General features: G+C 36.4%; 1 protein-coding gene across 4 annotated transcripts in view; it reads left to right on the top strand.

The window, feature by feature from the left end:
• The window catches only part of pcdh11 (protocadherin 11), a 370226-nt gene extending 347791 nt beyond the window's left edge, over positions 1–22435 (top strand). For all 4 annotated transcript variants that reach the window (XM_044126903.1, XM_044126905.1, XM_044126904.1 and 1 more), the window contains one exon: positions 17918–22435. In XM_044126903.1, coding sequence (XP_043982838.1) covers positions 17918–18363 — 446 coding nt within the window. In that variant the 3' untranslated portion in view covers positions 18364–22435. The remainder of the gene's footprint in view (positions 1–17917) is intronic.
• Positions 22436–27789: the final 5354 nt, after the last annotated feature.

Raw genomic sequence — 27789 nt, 5'->3', positions numbered from 1 at the left:
ATAACAGTGAATAATTTACTGTACATCTTCCCCCACATGTCAGTGTTATGACAGCTGGCAATGAAATACCTTTATTTTTATTGGGAAGTCATTCACTTTTATTCAGGGTTAATTGAATTTATTTACAGTATTTCAGCCCCAATGGTTGATGTAGCATCCCCAGATCATTCTTTTCAGGACAGAAGACAGCATTCTATTTAATTTTGTTATTTTCCCATTAAAAAAAAAAAAAAAAACAGAAAAAAAACATCAAAGACGGAATGATTTAATTAACAATATGGGGACTCTGTGTACAACCGTCTGCATTTTGCAAATTACTCTTTGCTGAGAATAAGTGACTTATCAGGAGCATGCAGACATCACTGTACACCTCAAAAGAAGTTGTGTTGACACACGGAAGGGGAAAATACGTGTCTCCCCCAGACAGAATTATCCACTTCACAGGTATTTTCAGTTTACAGTTTTTAGTTTGAAAAATTAATACCCTTTCTTCTCCTTGCAGTGGAGTTTAAAATCCTTTGTTGCATTTATTGTGAAGTGCAGACAGAATAAGGAACAGAAAGCGAGTTTTGTCAATAATGCACAATACTTGTGATTATTTTTTTGCAGCATTTAAAATTTTTGATTATTTTTTCTGATGAGAAAGTGTTTTAAGAAAGCAGTTTTTTAAATGACTTTGTATCTCTTGGATTCTGTTTCACTTTTCAGGCAAAGATGCCTGCAAAGTTGCCTGCAAAGTCCTGAATAAACATGTTTATTAATAAAACTGACTAATGCTTCAGATCAAAATAAAAAGTAATAACCATTGGACCGTGCTAATAACTATAAATTTAATTGTCCCACCTTGGTTTCTAAAGGCCTTTATGAATTAAGGACAAACTAAAAACCAGAGTAAGTCCTTGCAGTCTTTTTTAATCTAATAAATATGCAACACCATGAAAGCTGTTGAGTCTATGGCAGGTAAAGAAATAGAAGAGATGTAAAGCAAAACTTTGACAAAGAAAACCATTATCGGCAGACACAGAATGTGTCTTCTGCTTCATTACCAGAATGCTTTTGTCTTGGGTAGAAAACAAAGACAAGAATGGCCCTTCTCCAAAGCATGCCGCAGTAGATCAGAGTAAAAGGGTGAAGCTAAGGGGTGGTGTCTTAATCCTATGTATCAGTGTGAGCACATTAGGATCTGTAATAAGGCTAAACAAGTCCCCAAGTTGCAGGCCATTGTGCAACCCCCAGGCAATGTCTGGGGGTTTGTAAAATGAGTTTTCTCCGCAGGGCGTCTGGACTCTCTCTTAGACAGAGGGTGAGATGCTTAGTTGTCCGGGAGGCACTGAGTGGAGATGCAGCTTCTCAACCTCGAGAGAATGTTGGTGGCATCTGGTTAGGAAATATTCCAGGGACCTCCGACTGGGAGGAGACCCAGACAGACCAAAGACATGTTGGACAGACTATGTGTCTCTACTGGCCTGGTAATGCCTTGGGCTTCCACCAGAGGAACTGGCCAAAGTATCTGGGGAGAGGAAATTTTGGGACTCTCTGCTTAGACTGCTGCCCTGATGGACGGACGGACAGACAATTGAGAAATTAATCAAGCTTAAAAACTGCTTTTAAACTTATTTACATTAGCGTAGTGTGCGTCCTGGTATATAAAAAGGAAAGTGACATTACCATGACCACTGACATTTACTGATGGAGTATATCGGAAAATGTCTCAAGCAAATGTGCTTGAGATACAAAGAGATGAGCTCCAAAACGGAAAGCTGTGATGAGAGAAAAACTAACAAGATGGAAACAGACAGGAAGGTGATAAAGATGGAAAGAGGAAGAGAAAATATTCCATTTCTAAAGGTGACACCCCCAGTCAGTTCAATATCTTACATATATTCTTTCCGCTTTCCTCCCACCGCTTGACATTTCTGGGTTAGAAAGTTCCTGTTGCAGGTTGCCATTGTCATGTTACACTTAAATTCACATTAAGATGCTTCCACAGAAATTATCTTCTTCACGCTTGAGGGGTGATCTTTGTATATTATTCTGGGCATGAACAAGTCACCACAGGTGAAGGGAAAGGGAGGATGAAGGTAGCGGATAGTGATGATAGAGATGTCACATTTGATTGTATCACTGTAATTACAGGCAAGTCATTCTTCGAATGCTGGCTAATGTTGTTCTCTGAATGACACATTAATTCATTTTATTTCATGGGACGATGAAGAGGCATGATGTAGTGTTTGGCCATTTGTTTTAATAATCACTTTAATTACGGCTTAAATCAATCATGGGTGACCTTTTTGATGCATTTGATGAACGAGTCATTTCTGGAAAAAGATAAAGTCGTCAGACAATATACAGACTTGAAGTTGGTTCAGAACACCAAGCGCTCTCTACCAAAGACGTGTCCACTCTAATAATAAAACTGAGATATCGTCTATTTTGTTATTTAACTGCTTTTTTAGAGTGTGGTTGAGTGTCCTTTGCAGACTTGGAGATGGAGAGATGAGGTGTATTGAATGTCATCAATCAGACTTAACCATCAACTCTGGGCTATTGACTGATGATTCACTACAGCAGAATCTCCTCTGACTCTAAAATGAAAGAGGCAACATGAGGCAGAGACACTCAGTTGATTGGCACCTCATTGAGTCTGGCAGGGGAGCCAGTGATTGCAATAGCTGTCAATATCATGTAATTGTTTTCTTACGTACATGGTCTCCTCTGCTTCTTCCATCTCTTTTTGCTGCATAAGTCTCAAATTTCATTGTGGGTAGATTTTGTTGTTTGCGCGTCATTGTAAAATTCATACCATACTGATAATTTATGTACCATTACCAAATATGTCATCTTGGCATCAGAACATTAAGATTCATTGCCCATGCTAGACAGCTAGATTAGCAGAATGGTTGTAAATCTGTCCTTTGCTGCTACCCCAGGGTGTGTTAAAGTAGCCAGTTATGCCTGGAAGCTTCAATTTGACCACTCTCAATTATCACATTAAGTATGTCACTGGAATACATACACTGATCACACTTCTGTCTTGCTGTGTGTTCACTGAAGTCAAGCTCAAATTGAGTTTAAATCTTAAATGGCACCCATAACGGCTCGGGGGAATATTCGGGGCTGAGAGAGCAGCGCTGTTTTCCACCTCAAGGTCAGCAGGGAAGAGGAGATTTAATTGAAATAGAAACTGCCTACCTGATAGTTTGAAATAATTAGTAATGTCAGCGCAGAGAGAGGAAGAGACGTGTATGAGGACAAATAAAAGGGACATTGGTTCTAGATAAAAATGGCAAGTCATCAAGTCAAGTGAATTGAATGTCATGGTGATTGACTGGATTTGACTCTGGAAGTCACAACGGGAAACTCAAACAAGGAATGCAAACTATAAATTAGCTTGAAACTTTGCAAAAGATTTACCAGCACCTTGCAGAAGTATTCATGCCCACTAAACTTTTTTCACTTTTTTTTCACCTGACAACCCAAACTGCCTCTGCATTTTAAACGGATTTATGTTATAGACCAACATAAAGAAACACATAATTTGGAAGTACAAATTTAAAATGATATACGGTTTTACCAATAAAAATGCTAAAAGTGTGGCATGAGTTTATATTTAACCTTCTTTACTCTAATATATCTCAATGAAATCCAGTGCACCAATTAGCTTTATAAAGTCACCCGATTAGTACACAAAGGTCAGTAATGTGTTCTTGTCAGTATAGCAAGATGCTTTATGAAAGCCTAAGAAGTTTGGAAGAGAATATAAATGAACAAGCAGCTTCTTGAAGCCGAGTTTACACAGCAAACAGGTCAGGAATGATGTTATGGAGAAGTTCGAAGTAAGGTTTGGTTGCAAATCAATACCCAAAGTTTTGAACTGGTCACAAAGCTCTGCTCAGTCTATCATCCAAAACTAAATAAAGAGAGCACTACCACTAACTTATTAAAACATTCTAAACAGGCAGGTTTAACACAGAGTATTAATCAGGGAAGCAGACAAGAGGGTTTGACAAAATTTTAAAAGGTTCAAGTACAATATAAATACCTTTGCAGCACTGAACAATTCCACTTATTTTTATTTCTGGTACTCTGAATCAGGGCCTCATGTAATATTCAAAAGTCCACAAAAGGTTCACATGGTTCCCAAAATCGTTCACTCTGCATGAAAAATAATCGTCCATCGCTAAAGAAAACTCTGAATCCCAATTCTGATAGAATCTAGTGTGCACCTCTCCTTGCCCCTGTATTTCTGAAACAGTTAATAAAGAGGAAATGAATTGTATCAGTGTTGCTGTCTGTGCTCATGCTGAAAAGTAAATTATCATAGAGATTGGTACTGGTGCCTTCACACATTGATTATATCAAAAGCAACTGTGTTTCACTCTCACTCACACACATACATAACAGCTTGAATTTTCTTTATTTGGATCAAAATTTCTGTCTCCACACATTGTCCCCTGGCTCTGCTAAGACACGTCGACGACAGATAAAATACTACACAAACAGCAGAAGTCTGACACATACACAATATCTTAGCTCTTTTTTGGTATTTTTCTGTGTGTTGGCATGTGGGCGTGTGCGTGCGTGTGTGTGTGTGTGTGTGTGAGACCAGGAGGGGCCAAAACAACTGACAGAAAGATGATCGCACCACAGGACAAAAAGAAATGTACATACAAGTGTCCTCAGGGCATGACAGCCACAAAAACTCAACGATATGGGGTGTTAATATCTGATGGTTCTCTCTGGGCTTAACAGCATAAAAGACACCAAGGTCAATGGGTTGCCAGTCGTTGCTGTTGTACAAAAATGTGACATGGCTATTTTTGTTGTCTCCTCTTCTGTGAACAGCTTTAACCTCTGGAGCATTATTGTCCTCATCAAAGACAAAAATTTGAAAACTTACTTTCTTCGTGTCTTTTTTCTTTGGCTCAAAATTTTTATTAAAGAAACAACTGTAAGAATAGCTATGAAATAAATGAATGTATATTTGAAAGTACTGGAATAAAACATCCGTAACATGCAGTGTAATGACCTTGTGGCAAGAGAGGTATTTTTCTTTTGGTTTTTTGTTAAATTTTTCTTTGGTTGCTTCTTCACAGATTTCTATGTATTTTCTACAAAGAAAAAAATATTAGACTTGATATCTGACACCCAATGAAAGGGTTTTACAAAGAAACGTGCCAGGCGCGCAACAATGGAACCATACCAGGTGCTCGATCCAGCCCATTGAGTACCCCCTGCCATTTGCCAATATCCCCCTCTTGTTGCTGCAACAAACATGCTGCATTTGCTGTGCTGTTTGCATGTTTTTTTAACTGCATCCTACGGCAACAGCAAAGACTCCACAGTGGTGGAGGAAAGCTGGGAGGCCTATCAGGAAGATGTGCGCAAAGTTAAAAAAAAAAAAAAAAAAAAATGCACCTGGCATCCAAATTACTACTATGCAAGATACAGTAGCTCTGCAATGTAATTTTTAAACATTTTAAGATTTTAGATCTAGATAGAAACTAATGTGTCTGATGGGTACTTAATTGCTAACAGTGATGCTTGTGATGCCAGCAGCTGTATCAGTATTCAGTTTGGGTTGTCGCATCACAAAATATTCTTAAAAAAGAGCAATGATTATGATTCTTCAGTATCATATAACATTGTTAGATTTTTGCCACTATAGATGATTCACATTGAAGTAATTATTTAAAAATAAATCTGTGAATTTATTTCACCATGGAACATTATTTTCTAAATTCACTGAATATTTTAGTTTTTGTGGAGGCAAAATAAACACCAGAACTAATTTTCAAATAATTTTGAAGTTCACTTCCAGTTGCTGGGTATTCTGATACAACAAAAACACCTTTTGAAATCATTTAAAATTCTCAACATAATTATCATTCAGACTAAAATGCGTATGTTGCCCAGTGATTTATAAGACTTAATAAAACCTTAGGACTTGACTCGATTTAAGACTTGCATACTTTATATAGTTTAGTCTTCATGACGTCACTTGGGCTTTGACTCAATACTTGACGTAAAATGTCTTAGTTCGACCTCTCATAAGCAGTGATATAAATAACTAAAAATATATAGATAAGTATAAATAAAATCAATCATTATGTGCTCTATGTGAAAATAAAACCTTTTATTCCCACTTCCTGACATCACCTAGGACAAAACTTCTTAGCACAAGTTTGCATATACTACATTTACATACACTCGTTGTAAATGTAATGTGTGTATTTAGTCTGGCAGTGTACAGTACCAGTAAACACAATATTTACTGGATCGCTACAACTATTTTGATTTTCATTTTGCCCAAAGAGATAAATTCTGTTTTTTAATTAACCTTGTACTTTTAGCTTTTTGATGAGGCCATGTTGCATAACCCAAATTTAAAGATTTTACTTATTTGTGTACAGGTACTTATCACAAAGTTCATGTTACATATTAAAGTTTTGCAATTCTTTTTGATTTTAGTTGATTTTTTTTTTTAGGTTTTTTTGTTTTTTTTGCCACCTCCACTTTATTCTGGTCTTGAATTTGTACTTCTTTTTTTAGTTTTTAGCTTTTTCTATGTTCCTATTTTTCCCTATTTTTTAGCTTTTTCTATGTTGCTATTTTATACATGCTCTTCCCCTCTCTCCTCTCCACGTGTCGATCCGTGTCTGTCGCTCTCTGTGCTGACAATGTCTGCACTCAACACACCCCAAGTAAAGTGCGTGGTGACAGAAACATTAACACAAGCCACTGAGTACCTCTGTGATTTTAGCGAGAGTGTATGTGTCAGCTGGGGCCCGGAGGAGTAAAAAGCACACATCTGAACTTTTGCTGGCTGGTGCTTGGGTGGAGGATTGTGACAGTCAACATCAAAACAGTAAAAGTAAAGCTGTGATTTATTGAATGTGCTGCTTGTGTCTGCTTTCATGCTTGCCAGTGATACATTATATGACTTTTCTCCTGCTTTCAGGGAACATGGCGATGTGGATGAATTAAACATGTTAAGCAGGAACAGGTCTCTCTCTGAAAGCCTTACCCTTTTCACGATAACCCCTTTTTAGACATTCAGTGGACTTATCGCAGCGTATAAATAGGACAGAATTCATTATTCAGGGGAGGTTTCAGTGAAAAATTAATAGTTGTCCCCGGAGGAGGTTCTGTGGCACTTCGGAAAGGGAAAACCTTTAAAGTGTACATGCTCTGGGGAATCTGGAGAGAGTCTGCCCTTCATATTAAAACCTTTACCATGCTACACTTCACATTGATATTGGAAATGTAAGTTTGCTCATCACTAATGACTGTGACTAATACCGTACACAGGCTACATTCATGCCTAAGCTGTCTGCAAAACACTTTCAATGCAGAGGGAAGAAAAAGGGGGACCCGTCTGCTTCTGACGAATGACAAGTTCTGCAGATTACGCGTTTTCTGTACTGCTTTTTAGGACAAAACCCCAAGAGTTGAGCCGCTGACATCTGTAAAGATTCCTTTTTGTAACCACATTGAATTATTTCTCTCAGAAGCACTTCACAATACAATAAACCGTCACGCTAGAAAAACACGACAAAAAAGTGTGCATCATGTCCTCCTCTCAACACTATCATAAAAGAGATTACATTTTTCAGGATACCCAGATTAGTCATGTCCTGAAATCTTACTGATGCTGCTGCTGCTGAGTTGTTTTCAGTCTGCCTGTTATCACTTGAAAGATGGCCTTCACAATGCCTTTGTATCCACTTCCTATCTGCCCAGCTCTGCAGGCAATAACAATAATGTATGGCTAAGGGAAAACAGCTAATCATCAATGACTGCAAGATATATGGCATATAGAGTGGCACCTTGTTTATTACCCTCTTTTTTCCTCCTGCGGCATCCGTCGGCTATACAGAGAGACTGCTGGAACTGAGAGCTTCTTCAATGTTAATTTGATTCATTCTTGTTTTCCATAATAATTGGGGGCAATGGGTCAGTGTGATGAATTTGCTTGTTACATGACACAGGATGTAGCACATCACAGGATGCTGTACAGTTTGTCTCTCCTGTATTTTCCATCAAGCAAAACAAGCGACGCATATTTAACAGCCATATAGTTAGAACATACACAACCTTGCAAAAAAATTCCCACTCCTTGACATTTCCTCCATTGCATCTGGTTGCAACCACTGATGAAAAAGTATTTACTTCATATGATCGACCTGCACAAAGTAATTCACAATGGTGATGTAGCAGGAAAATTATACAATCTTAATTTTCCTTCTTTTTTTTTCAGTAAATGCAAAAAATGTGGCATGCAAATTTTCAATTAAGCTACATTATGTCATCTTTCCCTGCAATTACAACTGGGAATGTTTAGAAATTATACATCATTTTCCTTACATTTTGAAGATATGCTTTGGCTGCATCACATAGTTAAAATAAGATATACTAAAATCTATGGCTGTGAGAAAGTTGAATAAGGAAATAAGTCAAGACATGTTAATATTGGCTCCCTATTAGACAACAGGTTGAATTCTATGAGGAATTCTGCTTATGCTTCAAATCGGCTTTTAATTTGAAAGCTTATAGTGTTATAAATGACATTTACATTTTTAGATCAGAGTCGTCTCAAAAATAATCAAGATTGTTTAGATAGTATTCCGGCTGGAATAATCCAATCTTCTTGCAAATATCAAGACTGCTTTGTCAGCTCTTACTTAATCAACCTATTATTTTCCTTTCTTTTTTAATCCCTCCAAAACATTTTCACTTCCCTTTCATTCCTCGCTCTTTATTTCCATCTCCCACAGCTCACATTATCTACACAATATGGAAATGTTCAGCCATTCTTAGATGTGCAATGAATTTTAAGACAGATGCATTTTTTTTGTCTTATAAATAAACATTTATGTATTGCCTCCTTGTCAGTACCAGCACACCGGTACTGTATATCTGCAGTATCATCCAGTGCCTGCACAAGTGCAAACTTACAGAAAGGAGAATGAATGGCTACCTTCGTATGAGATTTTAAACTGTGAGCAATCACAAAATATGTGTGTGTGCACCTTCACGAGCGTGTCTTGTGTTTCTGCCCCCCATGGAAACTCTGTGCCTCCTCCTCTGTGTGTCATTGTGGTGATGAGCGCTGATTGCAGATTGTTACGGTGTTGGTACCTCTCATCTATCTGGCCCATGCTGCGTATTTGGCCAGGCCTGATTGTGTTGATGGTGACACCGGCATCTTGTCCTCAGGTAGGGAGGCCCAATGGTAGCCTGGGTATAATAAAAGAGATGTAATCAACCAATGTCAGACATGAACACAGACTTTGAAAAAAAAAAAAAAAAAAAAATCAAGTATAAGAAAACTGTTTTTGTGTTTTAGCTACCAAACCGTGCCCTCTGTTGATGAAAATCACATAAAAAGGCAGTTTTAGATGTCAGAGTGGGCTTTTTTTCTGTCTGCAGGCACTCTGTGCGATGGTGAAATAAAATTTTAAGGTGCTTTTTCCTTGCTTGACAACAAGGGTGAGTGAAAGATAAAAGATATGCATTACATTAAATCTGTACATTCTCTCTGAGTTGTATAGCCTCAGTGGAGGAATGGGTGCTTCAACCCGGTACATACTTTTAATCAATGGCAACAAATAGAAAGAAGCAAGTGTTTGGCACTTGCTTGTTCAAGAGATCCTTTCTCTCTCTGTGCACTTTGTCCTCCCTCTGTGCTTTGTTATTTGTTTTGGTGTTCTAATCTTTACCAAGTCAATAATATTCTTTGTAGTCTGAAATTGTGTGTCGGGAACAAAAAGGCCTCCTCCCTTTGTTGAAAGTACCTGTCTGTGACTTTTTATGCTCTCTCAGACTTCCAGATAGAGCAATCATTAGATGTTGTTTTCTGCCTGCAATTACTTTCCGTTACAATGGGTCAAACACTAGGAAAGCAAAAGGGGTCGCGGGAAGACAAGGCTAGATGGATTACAGGCGAGGAACTGTATAGGTCCCACGAGCGCTGATAAATACGTATGTGGCTCGGAGACTCACTGTTGTCAGAGGCGTCTTAGCAAATGCATCAGACGTAATTAGTCTAGAGTATATATGGACAACCTCACTTCCTTTTTATCTCACTCGCATTGTCTCCTCTAAAAAAAGGGCCATCCATTACTCAGGGCACTATTTGTTTTAGGAGGCAAAAAACGGGGAGCAATGGCTTTGCCATTTCTGATATCTCACATTGCATCAGTGCTCCATAGAGTTGCTTTGAAATATATGTTTCAGTGCAAAGATCTTCTTTTTTCCAATATCAAAAGTATCTGATTTAAACTGTTCTTTGTGTTGCAATTGTTAAAAACTTTTGTCTCCCTGATGGTAATAGCCAAAAGGATGAAGTCTGGGGTCAGTCTTTGCCTCAAGTAGAGGAAATCAAATATCACAGTGTCTTTTCCATGTGTGGTGGTCGGATAGAGCTAGGGATTGATGGACGCTGCATTGCTCCTCCTGTGTGTTGTCGTCAAGCCGAGCTCTCAATTTATCAGTTGCTCAATCTTCCAATCCGTGCTCATAGCCTTGAGATGTTAATTATGACCAAAAGAACAAGATCCTGGACTCTAAGCTCTATCATTCAAGAGAAACTCAGGCTGGAACTGCTCCTCCTCTGCATAAAAAGGAGCCACTAGAAGTGGTTAGGGTGCATCATTTTGAAAGTATTTGTGGGCATTTCCCACTTGAAGGGTACCCTGGGGCAGACAGAGAACTCACAGAATAGAAATACATATTGAACAGCAGATCAGCCAAATTCAAAGGATTTAGGCATCTAGACACAGTGATGACAGCTTGTTGAAGTTCAATTCAAGCATCAGGATGCACAAGAGTGGTTACTTAAGTGAATCTGAACATGTCATGGTTGTTGGTGCCAGATGGGCTGGTCTGAATATTTCAGAAACTGCTGATCTAGAGGGGTTTCCATTCACAAACATGTCTAATATTTAAAGAAAATGCTCCATAAAAGAGAAAATATCCAGTGCTGATACAATTGTACTAACGACGACAAAAACAGATTTGTTGATATAAAAGGTCAGATGAGATTTTTTTTTTTTTTACATAAACAACAAGCTCACTGCGCTCTAGTGTACAAAGAGAAGCAATGGAGTGGAAGATTCCCATCAAGGATATGCAGATAGCAAATCTGTAGGAACTAGGAAATGCTCCCCAGAATTAGAATTAAGGCAGAGAGTGTAAGCTGAATTTAGCAATATAAAGTAATGGACGGACGGACGGACGGATGGACGGATGGATGGATGGAGTCCTTTCATTATTTACTCTTTGAATGAACTTGCTTAACTGCATTTAAAAATGTGGCAGCGAGTTGCATGCTAGAGTAAAAATGTATATATCTGAGAAATATGACTATTCACCTTGCTGTTATTCCTCACATCATCAAAACACATACCATGTTTCTGTTGTTCCAATAGAGCCTTTATTTCTTCTAAATGTCCTTGACCACAGCGACACTGACAGTCTTTATTTGGGATTGTACTTTACCTTCAGCAGTTAAAAGTAAAAAAAAAAAAAAAAAGAAAGTAAATAACATTTACGTATGACATGAAAAGAAAATACACATTCTAAGTGATTGCCATGTCTACAGGCTTTTTCTTTTTTCACAGATGTCAAGGATCGTTAACAAAGAACTTGCACTGTTACTTTTATCCTTATTAAAGTCCCACATAATAAGAACTTTCACAGCATCTTATACAAAGTACAAGCCATTAGAAATCAGATATGTAGATTTTTATTTTTTTTTATTTTTATCAGAATATTTTGGTTCTGTAGGAGTTTAAACACATTACCAGGACTCCTGCACAAATTAGTTAAATTCCTTTTCAATAAGGCTAAACTAACAAAATTCAAGAGATACGTTAAATGTTCATATCTGGGCACCTTTGTATGCGTATTTCTACGTAAATAAAACCCTCATTTTTCAGATAATTGTATTCCTCGTTTTAGTGGAAACCGAAGGCTTTTATAGGCACTAATTTTATTAATAACCATTCTTTTGCTTGTTGAATGTTCGTTGTGTGTTTCAGATGGAATGACAAATAGTTTAATTATAAAACCAATTTCTTTCCTTGAAATAACTTGTCACATTGCTATATTTGTGTTGTTTCATACTTCCCCTCACTTGAGAAGCCAATATGTTCTTCTTGCATTTACTTTTTTATTGACTTTTAAATCACACAAAATTTTTCCCTCCTGATAAATATCAGCATGTAGAACTTCTTAATAACTCAGCCATTATTAGTCAAAGATAGGGTGACGTATTTTATGTGGCTGTTGATCCCAGTTTATTTTAATGACATTGTATATATAAAACATATAACCTCTAGAATATACTTGAATTTTTGTGTACACAATATCTTCTATGACTGTGGAAGATAGAAAATCATCACATTCGTACAGTGCATATATGGTATAACTTTCACAATTACTATATAACAACTATGTAGTTGTTATATATATATATATATATATATATATATATATATATATATATATATATATATATATATATATATATATATATATATATATTTTTTTTTTTTTAAGAAAAACTAAATTTTTTGATAGGTTAATGTATTAAAAGCAAACGTGCTCAGTACAACTGCATGTTATGCAAAGCAATAAAAATACAAGATCACATGTAAGGCTACATACATACATTTACTCAGAACATCCTACTGGTGTTTTTATTTGTAAATGCATTGTTAGCAATGTATGAAAGGTTGAGGCCTAGTCCACCTTCCTGATAGCTCTTCAAAGGCTCTAATGTCCTAGATGCATGCAATTATCCTTTTAATTAGCAATAATGAGTTTGTGCATGCTGAAATAATGAGCTGAATCGTGAGATGTGTGCAGATCTTAATGTGAAGCTCATCAAGATGTAACAAGCTCTGTCACTAAATATCATTAACTGTCATGTTACATCTCTCATACTATTATGCTGAGATGGTCCAGTCAGTTGCGTCCTACCTACTTTTTGTGTGCACATGTGTGTGTATAGACAGATAGAGTTTTGTGCTATGCCAGTTTCTTTGTCCCACCGAACAAGAGGTTAGTTTTTTGTTTTATTTTATTTGGAGGAGTGACAATGTCACATTGTTGTTTGTCAGAGAGTGGGTGCTTTAAAATAGGTGTTTACCATTTTAAAAGAAAGGCCAAATGTTTATGAATCTTAAACATTTTAGCATTTAGTACTGTTAGCAAGGTTAGCTTAACTTAAACAGCACTCTATTTTTGATTGCCTTCAGAAATACAGATATTTCTCAAGGAAACACTCGTAACTCTACCATTTCAAAGGTTCTCATTTTCAAATATAGCATGTTCTGTAAATGCAGTAGTTGAAAAGCTTGGAAACATAAAACAGAGCAACTTAGCTTTGTTCATTTATCTTCTGATGCCTCACTCTCTGTTATTCTCTGTGCCTAAATAAACTTTCCGTCTCAATGTGTAAAATAAAATGATGTTTCCCCTTTAAACAGTAATCTCAGTGGTTCCTTAACTTCCTTTTAAACACCCCTCTGATTCTACAGCCTCGGTATGGTGTGTTCAACAGTTCAGTGGAATAAAAAAAAAAAAGTTTGTGCGTCTGAGTTTGAGACCAGCTGATTGGTGGTCAGGGTCGATGAAGCTGAAAATCAACCAATTTCAGTCATAGCGCAATTTCCTGACACATTTCTAACAGGGTCGTGTTTTGCATTACAACGCTGGAGAAAATTTATTTTTATATCATAGACCATATATTTCTATAAGTATGTCGAAGCAGGGACCTGAACATCTGATTCATTTCACTTTGTTTCCAGATTGAAAGTTGTTCCAAGGCAGAATGCACACTCCAAAGTTAATCGAGAATGACAGAGATATGGTTGCATTGTGTCACCTCCTCCTTCAGATCACTCAGGGTTTATAGTAATATAATAGTAATTTAAACAATATTTACACTAGCAGATGACATTCTTGCATAGTTTGCATACCATCTAGGAATCTGTCATCTGTGTCTTTTTCCATGAAATGATCAGTGTTTTTGCCAGTCGTGTTTTGCTGCACAAACAAAAACCTTTAAGGTGTTAAAACAGGTTTATTTGAGCTGTGGCAGGTTAAATAATGTATTAATGCTGCAGAACAAAATAGCTCTGGGCTGAAGTATTCACTTCGTAAATGATCAAAAGATCAAGAAGAAAACATAATGTCATAGGTCACATAATGCCTTCAACTACTTTACAAAGGCATTTTTCATACATTCCCCATTGGGACAGACTGCTTTGAATCAGTTCGTGAATTGATTTTTACAGTGAGATTCAGTGAAGTCTGAGTAAAACTTTGATTGGATGTTCAGTGAACATCAAACAGTGTGGGAAACTATTTTAGCCACATCACCAATACTAAGTAAAGCTGAATCTTCACAAATGAGCAAAGTAGGCCTGATCTCAGTCACGTTGTCTATGACATCCCATTGTTTGCTCTTATCCCCACTTGTCTGCCATTCAAATTTCCTTGAAGGGAACACAGGGAAGAATGTTCACACCACAAGGAGATCTGTTGCATCACTGATGTATGATTTCTTCCGTAAGCTCCGTGGGGTACAGTTGTTTTCCCAGAATACAAAAGGCAGCGGCATCACAAAGGGGCTGTGGCGCACCTCTGGCTGACAAAAGCAGCAAGAGCTGTCAGCGACATCACTCAAGTCTTCCTTGTACCCTCCCAAACCCGCTGCAGCCTGTCTGAACTATCCCACCGGAATAGAAAATAGTACAGGCTCATGTCTTTCAGTGAGGCAGCTTAAGAAATATTTTATACAAAACCAGTCTGTTGACATAAAACTGTTATTAGTTCAAGCTGGGCGAAGAAGGCCAGAGAGTGTTTGAAGTTCTATAATGTAGCAGGGTCCATTTTCTTTGGACATATAGCTACATATATTAAAGAAAAATCAAAGTTTTAGAGAAGTATTGTAATCTGTCTCAATGTTTTACACTGGTTGTTTAATTTTTGAGAAACATTGATGTTAATCTTGTGTGTTTAATTTTTTACTAACATTTCAATTTTCTTCTTGCAATTTAGGCAGGTCACAAATATTTGGTAACAGAAACTTCCACTTTGTTCATTTTACTTTAAATATTCATATTACAAATAAATAATTTAATTATATATATTTATTTACAGTTTTCTAAAGCTAAAATTATAAAATGATGGTGCCGATTAAGAACATGCAATGACAAACACTGAATATTGTATTTGCTAAAACATGTTTAATATGGATCAGAAGCAGTGTTTTGATTTTATATCTCATTTCTTGATTAGAACCAAAATAGTCTTTGTAAATCTGCAGGATATATATTTTTTTATTATAGATATTTCTTGAGATGACTTTGAGTGATTAACATGTCCATAGAATATTTAAATGCCATTACATATAGCTATTGTAAGATTTATGTAATGCAGGCTAGAGCCATCAGTGAATTTGTTCAGACTTGGAGGAATTATTTATTATTAATCATAAAATTGTTCGCTATTAATGGAGATTGATGCTTGGTGCAGCATCTGAGGGGTATAGATCACTGTCCCTATTCTGTGCAGACAACAATGTCTTTAAAAAACAACTAAATTTGTCAATTTACCTAAATGTAGGATTTTGATGTTTATTTTGCCTATAGCACCTTGATAAAAACCATTAGTGACCCAAAATTGCCAAAGCAGCAGCAAAAAACCCCCCAAAAAAAACATTTGGACAAAGATTGACTGAGGCTCAAGGCGGAGACTTGGCTCGGCCCTATTGTACTAGCTTGGAGAATGAGAAAGCAGCATCCATTTTAGCCTTAATGAAGTTAGTGACCCTCTGAAAGGTGACACATTTACCGCCCAAGGGATTTATACACTCCTGCTCTGTGACTCCAGTTCAATATGGAGAGGACAGATTTGGCTCTACGGGGGCAGTCCAAATATACCCTCACAATTTATACTGTGCGACTCATTTTCAGACGCTGCTTTGATAATTAATGTCGGCACAAAGATATAAAATTCTTTGCAGCACAAACCTAAAAAGAAAGGTATTTTTGTACCAGTCTTCCTGAGGCATCAATATGAAGACATATGATCAAAATTAAATTACATTTAGTTTTAGAATTTCTTTTTAATTTCATCTAGGCTTTGACAAAACACAAAACAGCGTGGCATTTTTTTTTTTCTAAAATCAGTGTATAAGACCTACATTGAGTGTGTACAGCTGATGAAATAGTCCTTACTTTACTTTGCACCAGGGTCTAAAGAATCTTAATTATTTATAACATTCTTACTTATGCAAATACACTAAATAATTTCTGCATGACAGCTTGAAGCTGGGGCCTAGAGGAGCAGTGTGATGTTTGAATGAAGACCTTTCTTTCCTTTGCATGGCCCAGGAAACATAACACTGCAGGCTCTGGGTTGCCTTGGCGCATACTGTTTTACATCCTAATTATCTGCCATGACAGGCTTTATTGCTTAGTCTCTATGCTGAAGCCTCATCCCAGACTCATTCCACATGTGATGTCAATGTTGGGATAATGAGATAAGATACTCTGAGTCCTTAGCTTTGCACACTGTTCTTGTCATTAGCTCTCTTTTTTTTTTTCCTTCTGTCTTTCCATGCAGGAAACATAAATGTTGGTTCAGTTTGTCTTATATTGAGTCTCCTAGATTCTTTCTTTTGTAGATCTTTATGTGTTTTGTTTATCTTTTTATATTTTCATTTGTTGCGTAACTGTTTCTCTTGTGTGCTATCCTAGAGTCTTCAATATTCCTGAAACAAGGCAATTTTTTCTCTCCGGTGTTTGGTCTTTGCGTTTTCTTATTTCACCAGATTTGTTTTGGATTCTGAGAAATCAAAAGGGCATTGACAGTGATTAAAATAAACAGTGCTTTGTTAAGATGTTCATTAAATATTTAACACACTACAGCCAATCTGAGACACAAACAGCGAGACATATTTCTTCAAACTCTAATTAAGCTACAGGGAATTCATCGCATATTGTAGGTAAACAGAAAGAGTCAAGGGAATACCAATGGAAATTAAATGCTCTGCTGGTGTTTTTCTCATTACAAGATGAAATGAAACATTTATAACTGACTTTCATTTCACTAAAAGGCTGACATTTTGTGGGTCAACCCCAGACAAGACTGCAACTGTTTTCTGCTTATTTTATGATTCATGAGTTCACTTAGTGCATTGACTACCTCAAATCGATGAATTCCAAACTGAATGAAAAAGAGTAGTAAACATAAACTTTTTATTGCATAAATATATTTCTGGAGGGAGCATTAATAGGAAATTCCCACCAGACATCAGTAATCACCCAAGTAATACACCTTTTATATTCATATTCCATAGTCAGACTATGTAGAAATAGCTCAAATTTCTCTGTAGATATAAAACTGCTTTGCTTTTTATCAGTGCAAAGTAACACAGGCTAGTGTATTTAACAGATGTCCTTCAAACAGGGTTCTTATAACCAAGGCATTGTTCAAGATGGATCTTTGATAATTGAAAAAGATATGTCCTATAGAAAGTGTTCATATATACATGAATAAGGGTTGATTAATTTTCTAGGAACTCAGAGTTCAACAAAACAAGGACAAGTAAACTACTGATGTTTTCCAGGGAGAAAATCTAGTTGCTTGTTTGAGTCTAGATGCAATACTCTATTCCTCTATTTTATTACACTTAGTATAATTTATGAAATGTGTTTATTTCTGTATGCATGGATTATTTTGGTTGCCTTCAGCATCTAGTGTGAATTTCATTTTAAATCACCTCAGAAATTTATGCAATGTATATATGCTCAGTGCATTTAATGTTTTAAATTGTTTTATTAACTGTCCCCCCTACCCCCCCTGCCACCCCCTGTCTCCTTTCTGTTCTTATTTGCAGCCATTGAAGTAAATTTGAAGAAAGCTCTGGCTGAGGCATCTGAGACCTGCACCCAGGAGTGTCTAATACTGGGCCACTCTGACAGCTGCTGGATGCCCCCAACCCTGGCCCAGTTCCAGAGCCCTGGCAGCAACAGTCCCACCTCTACCCCTACCACCACCACCATCACTGCTGCGCTCCCCTCCTTTGGCTTCCAGGGAGTAAAAGCTAACATAGGTGGCATGGGGGTCATGGATGGCCGCCACACTCTGGGTAGATCAGTGCCCAAAAGAGATGAATTGGACAAAGGGTTCAACCGACCACAGTTCTACAACACCCTGGATAGACACTGCAGCAGTAAGAAGGAAGACCCAGTGAAGGTCATTCCACTGGCAAGCTTCTCCTCACCTGGGCAGCACACTCCTACTGGTGGCAGCAGCTCTTTCCTACATGAGCACCAGCTGTAATTCTAAGAGACACATCTTCATTGGCCTGACTTAGAGTAGATAAAACTCCATCTACTGATGGCTTGAGACTTAATGGTTGCTATGTTTGCATACATGTAGATGTATGCAGAATTTCAGTAACTTTGATCAGCCCAAGCTCAGTTTTACCAATGAAGACACACCAGTATGAATGAAACCATGAGAACGATGTTCAGACACAATCAAATGGAATGAGTCCGACAGCTTATGCATTTGAAAGAAAACGAAAGTCTCAACTCATCACACGCTTGTATTATAAGTAAAAAGTAGTTGTATACCAAAGTAGATTATTACAGGAAAAAAAGAGCATTCTTCTGCTTTCTGTTTGGTGATGTTTGCTTAGTGATAAGAAAAAGGGGCCCCCACACTTAAAGCTTCACAGGCCCAGCTTACAGAGACTAAAAGACCAATTCCTGGCAAAGATGCAAATGCAAATGCAGTACTTTGTGTTATGAGTGAGCTAAATCAGGCTAAATGTTAATTATGAGCTCTGGGCTGGTGGTGTTTCTGTTTAGGTTCTAGTGAAGTATTGCTCTTTATACCAAGTGTAACAAGCTCCTTTGGCAGTGAGAGATGTTGCTACCCAAACGTGTTTCAGAAGTCTATTTTGGTCAGGGGACTGCAGAAGGGTTACAAGAGAGAAACATCTACAAAGCATATCTAGGGCAATGGAAGACACATCTTAATCTTTTACATTCTACTTTTTCACCATGGACCAGAAAACAAACATTTTCAAAATAACACAAACTCATGCTCATGCACAAATGCATACTCACAATGTTTTCCATATGGTGATTGCAGCATCACTGCCAACCCTATTAAATGTTCACTCTCAGCATTACTGCAGTTGCTTGATCTTGAAAGGCAAAAACAGATGTGCTTTGGAAAAATAGCTTTTGGTTTTTTTTGTTTGTTTTTTTCCCTTTTGTTTGCATTTTCAGAAACTCCTCACAAACACATCTGTGGATGCAATTATGGCATTCAGAGCCTAATTACTTTGATGTGTGATTTCCGCTGTGAACCTTATTGTGGTTAGGGAGCTTAAAGAGATTTGGTTGGTAATCCAGTAATAGATACAAGGGCAGAGAAAAAGGTGACAAAAGCTCAAAGACTATAGTGTTATATACCTCTTTTGTTCTTATGTTATTAACAAAGTATTTCACACATCAATTGCTGCAAGTTGGTGAATTTCTAAGATCAGCGTTTACATTTTGTTGGCACTAGAAAAGAAACCCCAGCCTGCCAGAATTTTAACTGCATTTAGAGTCAAAGTGTATTATTTCACTTTGTGTTCCTTCTGCACTTATTATAATAAACACTGGGATTTCTTTAAGAGGTGCCCCCAGAAGGTCATTCCTCACATAGTTTTAAAATGGCATTTTTGCCCAAACATGCAAATTTTCTCTGATGATAATAACTACTTCCGACTAACTTGTAACAGATTGGGTGCAGCATAATGTATTGCCACAACAATAAGTAACTTTGCTGATATCCATTTTTCTTTTCTGTACCATCCGAACCAGGTGTCGACATCATCAGGTATATGACTCGTGCAATTCATTTTCTTGTAGCATCTTGCAAATTGGGAGCAGGCCTAAATCTATAACGTAGCACCACATCCTCGAGGGAAGGTGCGAGGCAAATTGTGTTTGTATGCTCTTAGCTATTTTACTCTCTCGAATAATGCCTCTTAAAGGAGATTTATCTGGTATTCACTGAAATGATCACTTAAGGCAACAGCGTGTCAAGGACAAAGAAAGGGCAGCTCAATTTCACCTCAGTCAATTATGAAAATGAATTGAATTCAAATCAGTCAACTTAGCTATGCCCTCCCATACACATCTGTTTGAGAAAATGTCCCCATCTGAGAACCCAGTTTCAGCTAATTTACCAATACTTTGACTTTTCTTCTATCTTGTTCTACTTTCTTTTCTTCTCTCATTGTTCTAGCGCACTGAGTGGTATTCCTAATGCATTTTTAATCAAAACGATCGCATATCAAAGGGAGCATACATCATAATGTCAGAGAAAATTGGAGTTTTATCACTGTGCCAAATGCAGATTCAACTCCACATATCAGACACCTGTAATATTTTATCCAAAAGTTGCCTGGAAATATTCATAAATATTTTCAGTCTCTGGCCACCTTTGAATTTATATGGCAGATAAATCTGTTAAAACTCTCCACAAATTTATCAAATAACAGTAAGATTTTTTTGAAGAGAGGTTTTAGACTTTTTTTTTTTTTGCTGAATTGTTTATAGCTACATTGAAAATTGTCCCTTCTCTTAGACTCCCCACCCACATAGCAAGACTAAATCAAAGTAAAATGTATTTCTATGGCACATTTAAAAACAACCAAAGTGCTGTACAGCTACAATAATACATTTATTGAGACTATATTAAATTGCCAATCTATTAGGTGCACTAAGTTCAAAGAGCATCAATAACAATCATTCATGCTCTACAAATATTAACACATTAAACCAACGCTGGGTTGAGGCTGAAAAGGAAAATCCACAAGATGAATGTGCAGCAACTGCATGATGCTATTCTCTCAACATTGATATTGTATCAGAGGAATGTTTTCAATATTTTGTTGGAAACTAGTTCATACTGAATTAAGGACATTCTAGAGATAAAAAGGGATCCAACTCATTACTAGGAAGGATTACCAAATAAAGTGGCCAGTGAGTGTGTATGTAGAATTGGTATGTAATGATATGCCCACAATCATTACTGTAATTAAAATGAGCTTAAACTGAAATATCAAGTCACCTGTCTTACGTGAACATAATAAGTATTGTCTTTAGGTATAACAAGTAAAGTCATGAATATAAGCCAGTTTCATACAAACCCCAATTCATATTTTCTCTTTTGTTATTGAAAACTAGGCTGCATTTGGTTTTATCATGTTGAATTGGGTGATTTATTATTTTTGAAACAAAGTCATATCATTTGAATGCCTATTACTAGTTTACAACATAAGGCAGCTCTAGGGAAGTATTTTTTTTTTCTGTCAAGATTACTTTGTCTATAGAAATATTGGAAAAGTCCAAATGATTAATGGTCACAAGTTTTCACTTTGCATGATTGTGCTCTCAATGTTTTCATATTTTCTTTTGTCATTTCACTGCAAAAACAGAAAACTGAAAAAAAATATATACATATGAAAAAAAACAACAAAAAACAGCAAAGTCTTTCCTTCCTCACCAGATTCTTTAAGATTGAGTGTTATAGATCACCATGTCAACTCTGTGTCATAGTTTGCATGAACTGTTTGGACTCTGAAACGACATTCTGACATTTTGTGGACTCTGTGCTTCATGCATCCACATCTTTAGAACCAGTATCCGTGTAGATATTAACTTCTCTTCCTGTCCCTCCATTTAATGGAGCAAGACAAATGTTATACAGTGTACACATTCAAACCTTGTGAAGTTACCATACCACATATACCTCTGCAGAGTCACAAGTATCTATACAGTCACTTGATCTGGATTTGAAATTGTATATAGCAGTTCCCCCTAAGAAATGATAGTGGTTGCAAACTTGAAAAACTTAAAAGAACTGGAATTTACTTGGTTCACGACAAACAAAAAGGGAAATACATAGGAAGTGATGAGATGACAATCTCTGTTGTAATGTAAATGACTACATATGCATAATATTCATGAGATTGAATGTGTTTATATGTGATCTTGTGTTTGTGCAAGTGAGCATGTGTCTCCTTGCAAGTATGAGCGTGTGTGTGTGAGTGTGTGAACTACCACACACCTTGCTGAACGATTTTGTGTACACAACTGTATCTTGTACAAAAAGAATATAAAACATGATAGAAGACTTAAGTATATGCTTGTAAATTAGTCATCTGTGAGTCAGGTAAAGTTTGCTTTAAGAGACGGCTTCAATGCTTGCCAGCAAATCTGTATTAGTCCGTTAAAGCTATACGGTCTGTGTTGTCATGCCTTTGTAAGATACCCACCTTAATTCTATGAAAAAATACCTTGCTATGAATTTTAATTGAGCCATTAAATATTGAGACATCAAAGAATGCACGGATCCAGTTTTTTTCCAACTGTTTCTTATTGTTTGATGTAATTCTTCTGGCAGGTGTTTTTGTGTTGCAGTAAGTAACAAATATTGTCAATATTTTTCTCATGACGGGTGAAATATTGTGTAAGCCAAGCACAAAATGGTATGAATCAGTTTTAGATTTCAAAAACTAAGACAATAATAAGGAGGAAGTTATTTGAGGTTTGGAACACGAGTGGAAGTTAAAAAACATAAAAGATATTCTTGTGATTGAAGAGCTTTTGTTTGAAGAAAATTTAACCAAACTTGAAGAGGTAGTCACTAAGACTAACCTAGCTCACCTAATTACTGAACGTTGACTTCAGGATAAATGCAGCAGTTCTCAGAGGTTTAATGAACATTTGTGTACAAGACTGTATCACACTGGAAAGTTCCAGAAAATTAAAAATCCTTTAGAGCAGAGGATAATCGAGGAGCGCAAAGAGCATCGTACAAGTCCATCAATACACGGCCATCCTACTAAACTGATATGCTTGGTAAGAAATAAAACATGCATTAGACAAGCAGCAACAAGGTTTTATAGTAACTGGAGAAAATATAAAAACAAACTTATATGACTTATAAACTGACAGTTTGTTTTGAACAGACCATACCTAATATAAAACATGGTGGCAGCATCATGCTAAATTGTCAGAGGTAAAGTTCAATACAGGACAATCCAGAAGGTAAACCTGATAACTTACAAATGGCTCCAGTGGGACAATGACCTTAAACATACAGCCTGAGCTTCAGTATAACTGTTCAGAGCCAGTCAATAAACCAGTCAAACTACAGACATATATTTAAAACTAATGTCTTTATAAAGATAGCAAATTGTACATTTAAACAACTTAGTGGGATGTTATTTGCCTTCATTTGGCCACATCATATTTCACCCATTCTCTTCGGTTCTAATATCAATCCTGCATTTTCTATATTAGGGACAGTAGTAGAGCTTCCTAAAAGTTTCTAAAATGTAAGACAATTGCAAATAGGCACAATGGCTTTATAGACCTTAAAAACAATTTTTTTTTCAAAGACATAGTAAAGAACAAAAGGCTTTTTCAGTTTGATTAACAAATGTAACTATTTTCTCCTTTTACTTGCACAAAAAATTACTGTAATGTCAACTTTGAAGTGGATGAGCCCCACTGCAAGAGATGTTATCAAAGATAAGTTTCATATTTTCACAGAAAAGTTAACTTTATTTTATAATGTATAATATGTTTAATTGTTGAGAAGTGTCCAATACTGAATGTCCATAGTTATTCAATATATTACAATATGAGTGAAGTTAATTTATTTCAGTAACACCATTTACTGAGTGAAACGCAATGTAGAGATTAATTACAAAAGCTGACCAAGGTTTTCAAGTCTTTTTTTTTTTTTGTCGGGTAGTTGCATACAGATAAAGAAAACATGGCATTTAGTTTCTTGGAAGGATATATATTAATATAATATTTAATCAGACTGATTAAAGAAAAATTATAGATTTTCAGTACAGAAATGTGGGCTTCATGAATCAGATGTTAAATTCATGGTTAAAGTTTAATTTTCAAAGGGTTCTTATAATCTGACAAACAAGCCTCATCAAAAGACATGTTCTTATTTATTGAGTATGACGGTAAATAAGGGCATACACCTCTGACACTGTCTGATCTTTGCCGTATGTACTCTTGTTATAAATGTTTATCGAATGTATCAGATCAAAGCCTCCACAGATCTGCCCGTCAGAGTGGACCACTTATCGGTGTTTTATTCACAAAGTGTCAGTTTCTTTTTGCTATAAAATGCTGTTTTTGCAATTTGAACTAAGATCCAAGCCATCAGTGTAGGTGCTGGGTGAGGTGGAGGTATTTAAATAATTTCAGAAGAAAGAATTGGGCCAAATAGAGTTAGTTAACCAAGTAGACAGGATCTGAGCAGTAATAAAAGGAAGACAGAAAAGATTACAATTTCAGACAGAATAATTTTCCACTGAGAAATAATAAAGAATATTTCTATTTTATTACGTTCAAACTTCCCACTGATTGCAAAAGGTGATGCACTTACTTCTGCTATCTGCTTTTTGTGATTCTACCTTTATGAGGCACTTGTTACTGATACAGAGTTCACAGAGAAATGTGTGTGTGCGTCCGCCACACTGGGTTCAGAACACACTGCAGATCAATCATAGCCTTTATAAATATTGAGAGTGAAACTTGGAGTACACACTAACGGCACAAAGATAATGCTATGTTGGAGACTTTCATTGTGTTAGTTGCCTTGGTTACACATGAACTCAAGATTTCGTTTGTTTCATTTTTAAACACCACTGTATGGGGTCACACATTTTTGGAACATAATTGTAGGTCATAATTTGATCTTACGCAAGCTAATCATGCATACCTAAAGGGCGAGTGTTTTATCTGTTCGCTGATTTTGTGCATTTGAAATGAAAGCAAAATTAGAAACGGCAAAAGTCTAAAATGACATGAGTCATTTCACTTCACTGAAAGCTTTGCTCAAAAGCAACTTTCTGGTGTTGATTTAATTTTCCTTTAAAATCAGCCCATCTTTAGCTTGGCTCTCTTGAGTGGAAATGTTACATTTAGAGCATTTTAAACAGTGAATGTGCATGTACAACAATGGATGTGGTATGTTTTTCCATTACTTTTGTATAAAACAAGGAATAAAGAAGAAGCATGTCACTCTAGTAAAAAATAAATGAACTGACTTTTGAGCATCTGTTGTTAAAATCCAAACTGGGATATGTATCCCTTACAGTCATATTCAATAAATAGTGTACCATGAGTGTACTGTAAGTCCACTAAACCCCAGCCTGTTCAGCCTGCACAGGCTGGGGTTTAGAATTATATTTCTTTGGAACATAATTCCGAATTTTTGCAGAATTTCCCCATTTACATTTGTTTTGTAGCTCTTATCTAAAATATTTGAAAGAAAATGTAACTTGGAAGCTAAGAGTCGCATTATTGGCTGCCATTTGCAAAACAGCCAATCTTTGAGCACCGTTCATAAACCCAAGAGCAGCGATAAGGAAGACATTTGCTTCTGCTGTAGTATCAAGATGGTTTTCAATGTACGTGTTAATGCATATGTTTGGTGTTTGAACTATTAAAATGGATAGTGCTTGGAAATAGTATATTTTTTTCCCACAACAGTTATAAAGATGTTTTTAGAGAAGGTCTTATGTAATTATGGATTTCAGATATTTGCAGATGGCTGTGGTCCTAAGCCCAACAAATTTGGTCCACTCTACCTTTTGAAAACAACAATCTTTATGCAGGTATTAAACATACATTTTATTAAGTGAACATTTCTATTTAAAACATGTTAAGTCTGATGTAATATTCTAAAATTGAACAGTGCAAGTTGTTGTCTTTTTTAAATAAAATAAAAAGAAAATAGTTTATGTATTCAGTCTATTCAATATTCTTCGCTCATGGAAATAATTAAACTTTTCAATAACATTTTTATTTATTGAATATGACTGTACATTATTTTAAACAGAATAAAATGTTTGGTTACTTAGATCTAAATGGGAACAATTCACAATGAGCTGCGACTTTCTATCTTTCTATTCATTCATTCTTCTATGTAAGTCATTATCCCATCCATGTAAAATTTAAAGCATCTCTTACAGCCTCAACCCCTCAAGCTACTATGCTACCTGAGGTTTTTTTTACCCTAATGCTTTACCCACTATTCATTTATGAACATATGTGAGTCCTTTAAGAAGAAACCTCCCGCCCACATGACAGTGCAAGGGGTTGATGTTTACAGCAACAGGACATGACAGAATTTCTCAGTACTTGTGAGACACAAAGAGCCATGACACCTAGCTGGTAACTCTCCAAAGCCTCTCTGGACTGTGTCATCTCAAAGTCTCCTCAGCATATGTTCAGTCCCCAGTCTCCTTACGGAGTCTGCTGTGACCTGCTCTGTTAGTTTTCCATGGTAATTGGCTAATAATAAGACAGTGACGGTCCAAAGAATATCTGCACTGTCAAAACACATACCCAACAACAACAATCTGTATTTCCAGTAATTACTGCATATTTTACCCGAAAGAAAATGTGATTGTACCAGCAGGCTGACGCATACAAGCACAATACAAACTCCTTACCCATATGCTAACAAGCCCAACTCATTGTACGCCTGCTTAGTTCTCAAGGTGTCATCTGTTCAAGTGTCAAGAGAACATATAGCGATCGTCAAATAGTACACTCATTTTAAATTGTAATTAAACTGGCCATCAGGTACCCAGAGGCTGTTTAGTCAACAGCAGGGTACTAATTACTATAAGATGACCTTTGGAATAATATCTGGTGAATTATTCATAGTTGAGAAAATTGCTTCAGAGATATGCCAACGACATCCAAGGGACGGACAACTGTATACACATAGAAATATTTTAGGCAGACCATGAAAATTAGGTCATTTCTGAAATAGCTATTTTTTTTTTTTTGTAGGAGACAGTCTTAGAAAGAAAAATATGAAGGAATGTGACGGATTAAATAACTAGGCTGGTTCATTACAATCATCATGTAACTCTTCAGTTTATGAATTTAAATTCTTACTGACTTAAAACCGTTGCCATGTTTGGCCGTTGTATTACGCATTAGAGCTCAAGTTCAGTGTTGAGAATCTAAAGAATCTATTTTGCTTGATTTTTAAACATTTTTCTCAATTTCTATCATGACAACTATGTTGTGCCACATTGGAAAAGCATGTGTTTTAATTATAAATGTAATCCTTATCAGTTTCTTACTTGTCTAATTTTTTTTCTCAAATAAAGCATGAATACCTTTCTAATAGCAATTCAGTAAAACATCACATCATTTATTATAAGCAGACATATTTGTCAATATTTCTTTTGAAACAGCTTAAAATGCACCCCTACCAATGTTGCTCTAAACTTACTGATAGTTTTGCTGTTTTTGTTTTAAAGTAAGTCACAAATTAATTTAAATCAGATATGGCAGGATAACAAATTAAAAACACTGCCTAGAGAAAAATATTGCAAATTACTATTTGTTTATGATGATGTTCAACAAACAGTAAGTTTGTAGTTTAATTGGAAGAAATCTATTGTTCCATGAAAACAGTGGCGATAATAACTGACACAAAGAGATAGGGGAAATGAGAGAGCAGGCTGCGCTAAAATATTCCAACAAATTCATCTGCCTGAAGTGACTTTCACCACCACTAGCAGCGTCGACTCCCTGAGGCTTCAGGCTGTATTTCTGTGGGGTTTTCCGCAAAGAGAGGGCAGCATTCCTAAAGAGTTTATTTCCTCTCTGCTCATCCTAGAGGGACACTTTTTGGAAATTG

Source organism: Gambusia affinis, linkage group LG09 (assembly GCF_019740435.1).
Source record: "Gambusia affinis linkage group LG09, SWU_Gaff_1.0, whole genome shotgun sequence".
NCBI lineage: Eukaryota > Metazoa > Chordata > Actinopteri > Cyprinodontiformes > Poeciliidae > Gambusia > Gambusia affinis.
The sequence above is the reverse complement of the archived record's forward strand: the minus strand, read 5'-3'. Positions and strand labels throughout refer to the sequence as shown.